Below are 15,165 nucleotides of genomic sequence, written 5' to 3'. Positions count from 1 at the left end.
TGTAACATGCGGTCTGGACTTTAAAGGAGCAGCCCTGAAGTAATAGTAAAAAGGTAAAAGCTTAATGTATACTCTGCATTGTTCACAACCTGCTTTTCAGACAAATAAACATATCTAGTTTTGACTTGAATGTTAATAATTCACATATTACCCCCTTTGCCTATATTTATTTATTACCAGTTATTTATATAGCGCACACATTAATGACATCATCGTCCACTCATCCCATCTAACTGCAGCTCAGTATCTTCTCTCCAGGCTTCTCCCTGAGAGGAGCACACAAAATTAGGCAGGGTGATCTATATTCGCTACCACATGTACAGACACATAGACATTCTAGGCTTCATTTTTGTTGGGAGACAATTAACCTATGTTTGGATTGTGGGAGGAAACCCACACAAGCACGGGGAGAATATACAAACTTCACACAGTTAGGGCCATGGTGGGAATCAAACCCATGACCCTAGTGCTGTGAGGCAGTAATGCTAACCATTACACAGCGATATACACAACACAAATATCTACGAGCTACTGGATGGCCTTACACCTGGTTACGTATTCTATCAGTACATATAATATTTCTGTGCTTCCAAGGTGAAGTTGTTAAGAACCCTCATTGTAGGCTGAAATATATAGCCTATCAATGCACTAGGATAAAGTGACATCACTAGGGCAAAGGACACTTGCAGTACTATTACACTGTATATCTGTGAATGTTTTAAGTTGCGTCTTTACACAATTTGTATTTAATGTTCATTTATACATTAATAAATAACACACTATTAAAGTTACACACTGGATGTTTTTGGATCACATTATGGTGGGTCGCTGTTAGTAAACATTTTAAGATATACTTTTCTTTTTATTCTCTGAGAAAATGTCAGAATAAGTCTTCTCTTTCCATGGATTATTGAAAGAGCCCTAAAGTGTTCTATAGTTTACAAAATGAGGTCACCGTAAGCTCTGGCGCACTGATAGAAAAGAGCAAGAGACCTGTGCTGACATGAAGCAGTGAGTTGGAATGAGGGGAGGGGAATGCCATGCCTAGGACTCGCCACATCCTGAGATTTTCACCCGACTGATCAAGGAACAAAGTGAATAGTAGGAGACAAAAGATTCCCATTAACAAACTCACATCATAGAACAGTAACTTCCTGATGAACGATTGTATTTTTGGTCATCCTTCCTCAGTCTCTGCAAGTGCCACAAACTAAGGAATTGGGGAAAAGGTAATGAAAATGAACGCTGACCCCCTACCTCTTCCAAACCTGTTTTGACAACCCAAGAAATCTCAGGACAAATAATTCCCAAGAGCTAAATCTCGCACATTATCTACTTTGGAATATAGCTCACTAATTACTGATTATATATATATATATATATATATATATATATATATATATATATATATATATATATATATATATATATATATATATATATATATATATATATATTAAACATTGAGGTCCGATGACACTGATAAATATTTCCCGAGTTATTGCACATGAACCCGCATAAACCTGGGACATTGATCAGTGTGAAAGGGTGCTGGTAGATGATGTCGGGTCCAGCGTTCCAGGATTTCTACCCAGGTCTTGACCAGGGTTGGACCCGGAACGCTCACGGGTCCAGGCACAGTGTGAACGGGTATCTTGGGTCGACGCCACCCAGGTCCCGTCCACTGCAATGTAACGGCGCTGTTGGAAGATCTCCCCACACCGCCCCTGCCCCGCCTCAAGATGAAGTCACCTACCCGGCTCATAGCGGGTCGGGTGACTAGTGTGAAAGCGCTTGCAAGTGTGAAAGGGATATTAATGACTAACCCCCTTGGTCATTTGTAACAAAAAAGTTGCAGTATAATGCCAAACTCAAAATAAGGATAATCTTTTACTTTTAGTCTGGCATACTTCTTTTCTATTGACCACTATCACGCAATTCTTCAAAACATGTGATTCTTACAATTATTGGACTTTTCATTGTGTCACGGTGAGCTTCATTTAGATTCCATTTGCAATAACCAATATAATTTGCTTTTGCAATAGAGATAAATGAATATAGCGTGCATGCTTGTATATACAGTATAAACACATACAAACATGTAGTACATACACCTAATTAGTGTCGATGTAGAGTGTTGATAGAAAGAGACAGAAACATAGGGGTCTATTCAATACAGTGCATAGTGAACAGCGCCAGGAGTGAGCTCCCGGACCTATGTGTCCTAGTTTTGTTGGATTCTTGCTCGCACACCAGAACGGGTGTGAGCAGAAATCCACTAGTCTGAGTTAGCATTGTGCTGATTAAAATAGCTGCGGGAGCTCCCTCCCGGTGATATTCACTGCACACCGTATTGAATTGACACAGAAGGTGAAGGCAGAAAAGAAACACCATCCCATCTAGTCTGCCCTTTATTAATCTTTTGGTAAACTCAACACGATTTGATCTTTATTTCATGTTCATCCAAAGGATGTTAAAATTGCTCTACTGTCTTATGGGGCCTACACACAGAGCAATTTAGGGGAATTTTCTAAACGATCTCACTAGATCACTTAAAAAAATGCCCCTACATAGCTCCGTGTGTAGGGGCATAGCGATAGTGCTTACTGGCGATTACTATGAAGCATGCTGGATATTGCTGTCATGACCATTGTTCTCACTGGCACAGTGCTGTGTGCTAAGCGATCTTGCTGAGCGTTCTTATCGATCTAGCATCAGAGCGCTCAGCAGTGTCTATGTGTGTAGGCCTCCATTAGCCTAAGATACTGTAGATAGATTTATTTAAAATACAGCTTTGCCCATCGCTGTACTAGATGTGCCAATTTGGGCAGATGTAAAGGTGTACAGTGATGAGCCATAGAAAATTGTAGTTACAACAATATATGCCAACAAAGAAACACACAACACTGCGGCAAGCATTAACGCGTCGATTAGCACATTGCTTAGTGAAAAGCATGTACAATGAAAAGTACCAACCGGTACACCCAACAAATTCAGTTATTTAAGGAATGCCCCTCAAGGACATCCTACGTCCACAAGAGGCACATTCCAAAAAAATAAGACACCACACCTGGGCTAAGGTACTTTGTATAAACAGCTACATGAGAGAAAAGTGCATGCAAGTTGATAAAGCAAACGGTATGTTAAACTTTCTGTTACAGGAAAGCAGCTTAGCTGAGAGAGCCCATCAAAGATGTCAAGAGATCTTGTTTGAAGGAATACATTTATAAAGCTTTCTCCGGATGTATGAGAGACTGCACAGGTACAGACTGATCCCAGGATAAATGGAATTCCATACATATCCATAACACAGGAAACAAAGTTATTCCTTATTCCCCTCTACCTGACAAGACTATGGCAAGGTTAAGCTGAGATTGGGAGGACAGTTTGCTATTTCAACATTTAAAATCTTTGCCTAACAAGAAACTTTTCTGTTAGGTATCCAATACAGACGCACAGCTGTTAGCAGACAATAACATTTTTCACACTTTTAAAAATCCCCTGGCACTTAAGGAACCATCCACAACCCATTGCCTATTCCGTAGGAGGCAGCAAAATAGGAGCTTTTAAAGAGTTAATGAAAAACCAGTGTGATTTCCAACACTAGAAATCAGAGTTTAGACAGCTACTGTATTATGTAGTGGCATGTATACAAACATTAGCATAATGCTGGGCACACACAAGCGATTCCTATAAGGGGGGTGCCATGGGAGAACGATATAGGGCAGTGATGGCTAACCTTGACACTCCTGTTGTTGCTGAAAAACACATCCCAGCATGCCCTGCTACAGTTTTACTATTTGGCCATGCTAAAACTGATGCAGGGCATGCTGGGATGTGTAGCTCAACAACAGCTGGAGTGTCAAGGTTAGCAATCACTGATATAGGGCATACACACTGGCCAGTGACATAAACCCTCCAGCAGCTCCGTACATGCAGTCGCTGATGATATTGTCAGATTGGACTGCATGTACAGAAGACGGAGGTAGGGGGGTGAAATGTAATAGAGATTTGGTAAGAAATCTCCAGTTTTTTAAGGTAACAATCATTTAAACTGCAAAATCACACTGGTTTTGCAGTGTAAATGATTGCCGCTTTAAAAAAACCTGGAGATTTCTTACCAAATCTCTCACTCTATTACATTTCCCCCATGGTCATTAATGACTTATGGGCACGTGCATCATTAGGGATACTGACCGTACACACTGGACGATATGTACGCAACATTATTAACGATATCCATATCGTTAAGTAAATATCGCCCAGTGTGTACCCAGCTTAATTTATATAGTAACAGATGCTTTTCCCACATGGAACATACATATGAACAAACTAACAGAGAAGGTGTAGAAAAGGACCTAATTCACAAGCACTTGTAATCGAATACTCCACAAATCCATGTAGAACCAGATAGTCGAAATTACAACTCATATCAAATACACAGTTATACATAAAACCACAATAAGTACATTTGAGGTTAATGATAGAGGTGCAGTCTACAGGTGTGAGTCTGAAGGTAGAGAGGGCCCTGCTTGTGAGATCTTACTGTAATGTCTTAGGGAGAAGGCAATGCTGGGATACAAGGAGCTAGTGGAACAAGAGTCCCGGGTACAACACCACAGTTCACTTTCAAAAGCAATTTACACATATGATTTTAGTATTCTTATCATAAATCTGTTCCTTGGTATGCTGAAAGTGCATATACTTATCTGCTACAACCTCCTAGAAAGACTGTAGCAGACATTAATTGGTACATCAGGCCTCCAAGAGTCACAGTTTGTTCTGAAATGTAGCCTCTATTCCAACAACCACTGTGTTGTGAAATGTGTGTGTGTTGGGGGAGGGTTTCCCAGCACACAATAAAGTACAATTAAATGCACCATCCCCTCCTCCTCCAGGACAGCCAGACAAAACTAGTCATCAACATTAGGGCACTTTCCAGCTGGGGGTTAGCTCACAATCGATGGGAAATAAGATTTGAGTGAGACCCCCCATGAGGGAGCACACCAAATAATCTCGGGCCAATATTCCTGGTGTTTTTGTTTGTTTGGGTTTTTTAAAAAGCAATTTCTTCTATTGAAGCTACAACATAGGACAATGTAATAAATAAACATTCAATATTTATGACTATGAACATTTGTAGGCAAATCATGATGCCAGGAAAAGCTTGTTACCACTGTATTGATATACATTTCAATAAAATAAAAGCTTAGATCAGATTCAATAACAATTTAAATCATTACGGAACAAACGTGTTTCATACCACAAAAACAGTTGTTTCTTCTTTAAAGGTCAGTATATACAAACATAATGTAATCTTAGCAACTAATCAGATGTTAGTATTCATAACATCACTGGTTTTATGCATGATTCCATGCTAATAAATAAGATATCAACCACAATCCCATCTCAACTATTACAGACTGAGACACAACCTCAGGGTTATAGATTGCTAGTCTGTTACCATGCCAAGATGGAGAACCCTGGTCAGCATATACAAATTCTGAAAGCTTTGTCATGTGTATTATGTATAAAAATGATACAGACCTGACCCAGATCTAGGGTAACATTGACCTCGTTGTACTCCAGACCTCGGGACAAGGGGGGGCTCTGCCACCATCGCTCGGTGCCATCAATGGCGTTGGTAATGGGATGTGCTCGCTCTCCACTGTTTGCTAAACAGATGTCGCAGTACTGCCCCTAAAATAGACATTGAATAAATCACTAGTGGTGCAGGGACGTCAGACCCATGACATACAGATATAAGACAGATACACAGATGACATTGTATATGGAGACAGTAGTATTCAATGTCCTGTCAAGCTTTGACAGTAACCAGTTACTTTGCAAGCACTGAATTCATGGACAGTGTAGAGAAACAGACCAATAATTCATCCTCAGTATTAGGTTAAGTTATTGAAAGTCATAAAGCTCTAGCATGAGAGAGGTCATATAGTGACCGTAGCGTATGGTACTGAAACATACACGTAATTATATATTCTCCTATTTGCCTCTAAAATACTCTAGCAGCTCGAACTGCCTCACCAGTTACCTTTCGGACAACTCTATCCTTGGTCATCTACAATTTGGATTCTGCCCCCTCCACTTGTCTTAAACTGCCTTGACCAAAATCACCAATCATCTACTCTCAGACAAATGTAGGGGTCACCTCCCTGCTTATCTTCCTGGATCTCTCTGTGGCCTTTGACACAGTGGATCACCCTCTCCTATTGCTCACTTTCAGACCAACGGCCTCTCAGAAACCATCCTTTCCTAGTTCACCACCTACCTCACCAACAGTTCCTTTTGTTTCCATCTCTGGTTCCACTCCCCTCCCCCATCATTCCGGTAGAAGTGGGGCAGATTCATTAAGCTCCGTGAAGTGATAAAGTGGCTGTAGATAGCACAACAGCCATTCATCTCCCAATTGTCAAGTTATAGCCTGGTTTGAAAATGATAGTTAGCAGCAGAATGGCTGGTACACGCTGCACATACAACCTCTTGCATTACCATACCATTTCCAGCTCTGAAACATCGCCCATATCAGACCAGACTATTGACAATTACCGCCTCAACTACAGTACTGTACACTTCTTCTTGAAGGCCTCCCCCATTCCCATCTTACTGCAATCTCTACTTTAAAGCCCTCATACACAGGTCTTCGTCAGATTCATCGGATCAGGCCAATATAATCGATTGAAGATAGACCAAACCAGAGCCTACAAATCATATGTGCAGTAAATATGATCTGTCAGAACAGATGCATCAGTGACCCATCGTGAGTGCTTTTTTATCGCATTTGATCCATAGGTGTGTGCCAGCCTGCAGAGTAGGGAAGTATCCTCCCTGCTCTGCACCTCTGAGACCCCCCTTTCCTCCCCCGCTACTGTGGTAACGTGTAGCAATGCTGCAGTGGGCGGGCAGGAGATTTGAATACTCCCATTCAAAATAGGGGCCACTGATTGGCTAAGTGTGGGGGACTCCCAGAGATCCTTTACATGTGATAAATCGCATGCAACCCACCCGGTGAGCTGAAGGGATATCGGGTCTGACTTTTCCTTCGGACAATACAGACCTCTTGTTAACAAAAGCCTAACCTTATCACCTTGTATTTTACCTCACCTTGTCCATCTTCCATCACTCCCACTCTTGCTTGCTGCCCTCAGCTACCCCCTTGCGCCAATCTGTTCATTTTACATTTAGATTTTAAGCTCCAATGCGCTTTTTTAGCTCTCCTTTCCCATTCCTATTACTCAACAGCTACACTCTACACATCCCCTTGGCCCTCTTGCTCACCCGCTACACTAACCTGCAAGTTTCAACTTGCCCTGACTATGCCCCTTGCTGTGTTGAGTTAGCATGCTATTTTTTTTTTCACTATATTGCACCGAGAGACTATGCACTTTCTTGTTGTTACATATGTCTAATATAATATATATTAGTGTTCATTCTAGCACCCGCTATCTTTGAAAACTCACGCAGTTCCTCCTCCCTGCCTGGGGTGTCGCTGTCTGCTGTAGTGCTTCTAGCACAGTGTGGTCTGTATATCAGCACTGATATGCAAACCAGACCTGTGTTAGAAACACCACAACAGACAGCGACACCCCAGGCAGGGAAGAGGAACTGCGTGAGTTTTCAAAGATAGCGGGTTCTAGAATGAACACTATATATGTGGGATATATATTGGATTTTTGGTTATATTTAATATTAATAGCAGCTACAATGCACCAATGTATGTATGTATGTATGTATGTATGCATGCATGTATGCATGCACTTTATGTATTAGTGTTCACTGCACCTTTCAAGACCCATGCATTTCCTCTTCCCTGCCTGTGGTGTCGCTGTCTGCTTTGTTGCTTCTAATACAGTCTGTTCTGTATTTAAATACAGGCCACAATGTGATAAAGCCACCACAATAAGATGGAGATCTGTACCTGAGGAGTTTACAATCTTATCCACCTTTTTTTACTTAAACTATACCTTTTACCGGAAACTTTATTTTTGTACACATTTAAAAGGTAAAATATAAAAAATAAAATTGAACACAACGTACAATACGAATGAAACAATTCTGAAAGCATGCAAGGGATTTACATTCCCAGTGACCTGGGATATTAAAGTTTGGGATTTGTATTCAATACAAATGATAAAAAATTCACAGAAAACGTTGTATTAACTAAGCATTGGAGAGAGATAAAGTAGATAGAGATAACTTTATCTCTACCAGTCATTCAGAGTCTGTCATTTTTCAAACACAGCCCGTAACATGGCAGTTAGGAGCTAATTGACTGGAACGTTATCTCCTTCCCATACTTAGTACATAGACCTCTTAAAATGTTTAAAATCTGAAGCTCTTTCCCAGCCCACAACAATAGATTCTATAGACCAGTGGTTCCCAAACTGTGTGCCTTGGCACCCTGGGGTGTCTCTGGACACTTGCAGGTGGTTCCTCGAGTTTTTGGTCTAGAACAAATTCAAATTATTTATGGTCATTGTAATAGACAAAACCAGTGTTGGTGGCTGCCAATCATAGAATATGTGGACAGACAGAAGTGATTCTTGTCCCTCAGCATATAATGGAGCCCTAATGATGACATAAACACAATTTACTTAATTTATTATTTTGCAATAAGAAATTTTTGGCCTAGGGGTGACATGAAAATAATTTTGATACTCTAGGGTGCAGTAATTCAAAAAATTTGGGAACCACCACCATAGACACGTAGGGGGTTATTTTGGTTGATTCGAAAGGCTGTGAATTCGCAGGCTTGCAAATTAACCAAACCCCGCCCGGCTCCCCTCACCGCGTGTGTTCGTACGCATTGCCTGCGAATCGATGTTTAACAAACATCCATTCGCAGGCTGAGGGGGAACACAACATCATTCGATGGTCGGCGATGATGGCGAAGGTACACGCATATGAAAGTGATTAAAGTCATGAGAACACCCAGAGTGAAATGTTTTTGCACTGGCAGCCACTAGAGAACGGCCAATGAAGTAAGATGAAATGTGTGAAAAATCACCTGTTTGAGTCCTATGCATGGCTAAACCTGACACTAATGAGCGTAAACAGTGCAAAAATCAAATGTATACCTCTCCATGATCTCACGTCACTTTCGATAGATCGGGTGCGATTTATCAGTTGGATACAGACCATAACATTTATGGCAGATAAGAACCACTTGGCACATCTAGTCTGTCCCCTGTTTTATCCTTAACCCTATTTCATCCTTCATTCTTGGTAAAAAATATATATATACACCTTTCCCAAACATGTTTCATTTGCTCTACCTAAGCAGAGATCACACTGTACAAAGCGCTGCCACAAAACTAATGTTTAGCATTTTATTTTACATCATCCAGGTGTTCTGTAAACTCTTATAACATGTTCAAGGCAACATACATAATTAACAGGAGGTAAAGTAGACGGTACTTATGTAATATCTGGGCTCCCGTTTTTCTTATGAGACCGCGTCCCCTTGCGGGGCTCGCTGCGCTCGCCACGCTTCGGGCACGGTGGCTCGCTGCGCTCGCCACACTATATAAAATCAACTCCATGCGTAGTTGGATAGTAGGGGTATGAAAAAATGGGGTGCATTTAACATGGGAGCCCAGATAATACATAAGTACCAAGTAGACAGCTCTGTGGCTTGCAAATAACCAGGGCATATGGTGGTGCTGGGGTAAATGTGAGCAAATGTAATTTTAAAACGTTAAGCTGGGTATGCATTAGAAGATAAAATAAACAATATCGACCATTGTTAACTATTTTAGCACAATATCATTATTGATGCACGCTCCTGCTGGTCGTTAACAATCCCCTATGTCACCTGTACCTTTGGTGACCAACTCATCCCTTTAATCCGGGACACATATTAATTACACAGGTTCTGTGGCAGTTTAAAACCAGGTGAAATGGAGTCTTGGGTGTGGCAGTTTAAAACCAGGTGAAAGCCAGCCACAGAACCTGTGTAATTAATATGTGTCCCGGATTAAAGGGATGTACCTGCAGCTCAATACTGACTATATCATTAACAACAACATATTCCTTGATGTGCCCACTGAACTATATCATTTATAACATTGTTTAGTGCAGGGTTGCCTACCTGACCCTCTCCGTTAGAGAAAATGCTCTGTTCTTGGACTTCCCTGGTAATGTATGATTGCCATCACCTGTGAGGAGCTAGGTAACACCACAGGTGATGGTAATCATACATTACCAGGGAAGTCCAGGAACAGAGCATTTTCTCCCTCATGGAGGAACCTTGACCTTACAGGTCAAATAGTTTTCAGCCATCAATGATTGCATGGAACCAATGTTGATGGGGTTTTTTTTCTGTCCTGTCCCTGTTTTCCATCTCTTCCCGCCTTCCACTGCATCACTCTCTCTTCTTCAGCCACTTAATTCATACATTGGTAATATTATGGAATGTACATACTGGGTGTATTTTGCCCGGCCAGCGCCTATGTGTGGGAGCGTGAATGGTCACCATACACATATGTGAATGGTCACAACCCGGGCTCTGCCAACCCAGTTACCTCGCCCAAGCCCCTCGCCGGCAGCTGAGCTGCTGTGCTGACAGTTCGTGACACTCACTGACAGCTGATCAGAGTTCCTCCGAGTCCTCGCCGATTCTCTATCAGAATTAGTACTCAGTAATGGTATCAGGCTTGGCTCGCCCCATCTCAACGTTGAACCGGCACTCACTAAGGCAGCGAAGTTGCAGCTGCTGCTAGTAATGTCCTCTGTCACCGGTGCTGCTATTGCGCCAACATCGATCGCCATGGCAAGTAAGCATTGAGTGGATGCTGCAATGCACAAACTCTACCAGCAGTGTACGGCCCGCCAGGAGCGATTATTCAATAGAATGTTTTATACCCTCGATGGCAACTATCGATGGTACATGCATCGATGGACATCCCTAGTTCTAGGCAGGGTCATCTAATGTGTACCCAGATTTAGATACTATTACAGGTCTATGATGGTAGAGATGGAGCGCTCGTTGTCTTTGCAGGGGCTGGCGGTGGATTTGCCAGCCCCGGAAGGGGATGCGCGCGCTCAAGATGCACATGCGACCCCTTCAACCAGAGCTCCCCCCGGGTCCCCGCCGCTGTCCCCCATCCACTCACCAGTGGGGGTGGTCTGGCGAGCCCCTGCGCTGGATGAGCGGTGCTAGATCTGCATATTGGGAAGACTGGCTAGAGAAACTTTTGGCTTGGTTTTGTCAAGTAAAGCCAGCCATACATCTACAGAGAGATTGTCAGATTGGGCTGGTTGGAACAAAATCCTGGTAATGGATGAGAGCAAATTACAGTTGACTATTTGCTTTGAAACGCTTGAAAACTGCCAAGCTGCCATTCAGATATTACCAGGTTTTTGTTCCAATCAGCCCAATCTGACAATCGATCTGTAGATGTATGGCCAACATCTCTGTGGGAGATGAGCAAAATATGCACTAAAAATGCCAGCGTCGCTCACATTTGTTATGTAAATTAAAATTTTAAAAAATGTGTAAAAAAAAAAAAGGAAGGACCATATTTCCTATACAATGTAAACATTTCAGGTCATGTTTCAGGTCATGTTTCAGGTCATGATTCAAAATGTTTGCCTGGCAATTTTCACACCTATTTTGACAAATTCACTTGGCAGGGTTAATGTATGGCAGGTTTAGAGCTTTTCTCCCCAATTATAAAGTGTACCTGTCTTCTAAACACAGCACTAAAGGGGCATGCACATGGAGAGAGGTTGTGCTCTTGTCTAAAGGTGACCATACACGTTACAATTATTGGATACAATATTGCATCTCATCTCGGTTTTGCGATGAGATGAGATCTAGTACAAAAAATTATGTGCTGCACTTTTTGTACTAGATCTCATGTCAAAAACCGAGATGCGATGAGATGCAATATTGTATACAATAATTGGAACGTGTATGGGCACCTTAAGTCAGATTGCTTAGAAAGTAAGCACAGATCAGTCCATTTATATGCCCCAGAGCAATGGCGATGAGTGGTCTCGCACTCCGCTAGTTAAGTCATTGCATGCATTCAAAATCTACTCAAATTGCTCAGCAAGTGACTGCTAATCACTCTGTGCTTACAGAATGAGCGAAAGCGATCTTCGTCATCCTGAAACACTATCTCGTTAATTTTTTTTTTTTGCTTAAGTAAAATCCATCACTGCATCATACCTCTCAACATGACCCTGTCCAGGAGGGACACAATGCTCTGCTCCTGCACTTCCTCTTAATGTATGATTGCCATCACCTGTGTTGAAGCAACTTTCTTATCAATCAACCTGGTCAACACAGATGAGCGTAATCATACATTAAGAGGAAAGTCCAGGAGCAGAACATTGTGTCCCTCCTGGGGAGGGTCATGTTGGGAGGTATGCTGCATGTCTATGGGCTAGCCGCTATATAGACACTGGGAAGTCGCCTACCCTAAATAGCTTAGCACATATCTCAACTTGTGTATGTCCCTTAATGGGGCCTACACACATAGTGATAAAGGACTATTTTCTAAGGATCTGACTACATTGCTTAGGAAATTAAGCTAACATTGCTGTGTGGGTAGAGCCCATTAGTGCTTTTGGCTCAATGTAGGCTGAAAGAATATAAATGAGAATGAGATCTAATGATTGCATAGGACATCAGTGAGGTACTAGGCACTTTTGAGCCCTTATTCTGGTTCACTTGTAAAGGCAAATTCCTTCTCAAATGGACAAAACCATGTGCACTGCAGCTGGGGCAGATGTAACTTGTGCAGAGATAAATAGATTTGGGTGGGGTTTTAGTTCAAAGTGAGATCTATATTGCAGTGTAAAAATAAAGTAGTCAGTATTTTCCCTGTACAGAAACAAAATAACACCCAAATCTAATTCTCCCTGCACATGTTACATTTGCCCCACCTGCAGTGCACATGGTTTTGTCCATATGAGAAGGAATTTGCCTTTAAAAGTGAACCAGAATAAGGGCCTTGGCCTCACTCCTCTTGAGTAGATAGGCTAAATCTCAATTTGTCTCACATAAATACTCCCACCCATGAGTGTTGGAACCAGGCACACAAAAATATAGTGTTATTTTAATTTGTTCAATGCTTTACAGTGTACTTCTGTATGGTCAAAATTCCGACAGTATGAAATATTGTGTCATGGAGATAATAGTGGACAACATGGGATAGGTAGAATATAAATGCAAAAGTAATATCAGAACAATGTATTTTCTTAGTGGAAAATGGAGGTTTAATTACTGCCCAGCCCCTGCTGATTAAACTGTGATTGTATCCTGCTTGGGGCACTTAACCAGGTTGTATTCCCAACGAGAGGAAGGTCAGTCATTTCACAGTTCAAAGAGACCGCCAGCAGTTTAGATAAGGGGAACATGACACAATTACCAAGACTTAAAGCATTTCATTGGATAAACTATGACACAGCTCATCAGACAAGAGCTAGATAAATAGCTTGTCATTATTGGCCAGATCCACACCTATAAACAAGCAGGAATTTAAACAATGGGGGCAGAGGAATGCCATAAAGTTAGGGCCGTGACTTAATTTTTTCTGCCATGGGGCAGACAAAAAAAAAGTTACATTTAACCTGAAGAGTTAAGATAGGATAATACATGCCAAGCTGACAGAGAACAAAACTGGAATTGTATAGAATATACAGAATTGGGCCCCAAACTCTTTGCCTATGCATTTTTTAGAAAATCAGGTGTGCATCAGGTTAGTGGTCCAAGACCAAAATAAATTATTTATGCTCAAAATGATTTCTTTCCCCCCACAGTAATGGCAACTACAGGGCAAAGCAGGAACTAGGATAGAGGTAACAGGTCAGTAACAAGTGCAGCTGCTGTCTTTTATAATGGAGGAATACATAGTTGCAGCCGAGTGAGGCTCACTCTGTACCGTAGCAGCTTATTAAGCTCCTCTGCCAACGTTGCTAAGCAAGATGCTACAGTGATCAAAGGGTTAAAAGGTAGAAAGTGCAGCGAGAGTTCTAGGGGCGCATATTAAAGATGGTGCAGACCACCTCATATGCTCATTACATCTACTGATCTCTGTGCAGCTAATGTGGGAGTGAAAGTGAAACACAAGGTACTGTACAATAATTAACCATTATACAAAAAAAAAAAAAAAAGGGGAGGAGGGGACCTAATGTCCATCCCGACCATAAACAGTGCATGCCCTTAACTCCTTCAGTGTCAAGTAAAGGTGCAGTACCTGGATGGTCTGGCTAGGATCTCCAAATACTGGTCCCCCAACTAGCTTGCAGTACAGGTCCTCCACGGGTCTGCCTCCTTCACCCTCCCCGCAGGTGGCAGTGGCGAAAATCCTGGTGCCCTCTGCCAGGTTGAAGTACGGTGGGTGCAAGCTGTGGCCATTCACTCCATTAATGGGCAACTCCTGTGCGCTGATCGTCCTCCAGATGAGGCAGAGTAGCCAGCAGCGTGCTATGGGCACCGGTGCCATCCTCCTCCCGGGACTGTAGCGGGTAGCAGGGGATGAGGCCGGTCCTGCTGTCTGTGTGCTCCCGCTCTCCCCCTAGCTCCAAACTAAAACATTTACCACGATGGGCTGCCAGAGATTGTTACAGGAGAGGGGCGGGGGCAGCACCGAGAGACCTGCCCTGGGGAGAGGGGTCTGCCTGCAGCTCCAGTCCACAGGGACTACTCACACTGTCACCCCTGCTGCTGGGGGCTGCTCCACATCTATTCTCCTTACTTGCTCTGGCTGCAGATGGGAAGAAATACTATAATGCGCTACTAAAAATAATATTATATAGCCTCAATTACTGTTTACATTCCAGGGATTTATTATATACATGTGGGAACAATGTTAGACTTGTAGTAATTACCTTATCTCATCATCAATGAAAAAGTTCATGTACTTTAATACATTTATAGTACATCCGTGATTTTTTATTATGATCTCATAATTATACTTCTGTAAATTATACCCTTATGTCACAAACTATATTCATTAATTACAATAGACAATGGTTGCTTTTTTAAATAATATTAATGCACATCAGTAGTTTTAATAATTATTATTAATATAACAATAATAATAATTAAATATTTATTGAAAAGTACTAATTGCATCTGTGTTTTATTTGAGTTTTTTTTTTTTAAATACATATATAGCATGACTTGGGAGAGAA

The 15,165-nt window shown here is 41.8% G+C and overlaps 1 protein-coding gene across 1 annotated transcript in view; it reads right to left on the bottom strand.

Moving 5' to 3' along the window:
- Positions 1 to 14,613, bottom strand: part of LAMA5 (laminin subunit alpha 5) — a 149,271-nt gene extending 134,658 nt beyond the window's left edge. The window contains exons 1-2 of the mRNA XM_083146806.1: positions 14,226 to 14,613; positions 5,548 to 5,700 (exon numbers count right to left, since the gene is read on the bottom strand). Coding sequence (XP_083002932.1) covers positions 5,548 to 5,700; positions 14,226 to 14,474 — 402 coding nt within the window. The 5' untranslated portion in view covers positions 14,475 to 14,613. The remainder of the gene's footprint in view (positions 1 to 5,547; positions 5,701 to 14,225) is intronic.
- Between the last annotated feature and the right edge of the window lie 552 nt (positions 14,614 to 15,165).

Source organism: Crinia signifera, chromosome 6, assembly GCF_055691185.1.
Source record: "Crinia signifera chromosome 6, ASM5569118v1, whole genome shotgun sequence".
Lineage (NCBI taxonomy): Eukaryota > Metazoa > Chordata > Amphibia > Anura > Myobatrachidae > Crinia > Crinia signifera.
This window is presented reverse-complemented; position numbering and strand designations above follow the sequence as displayed.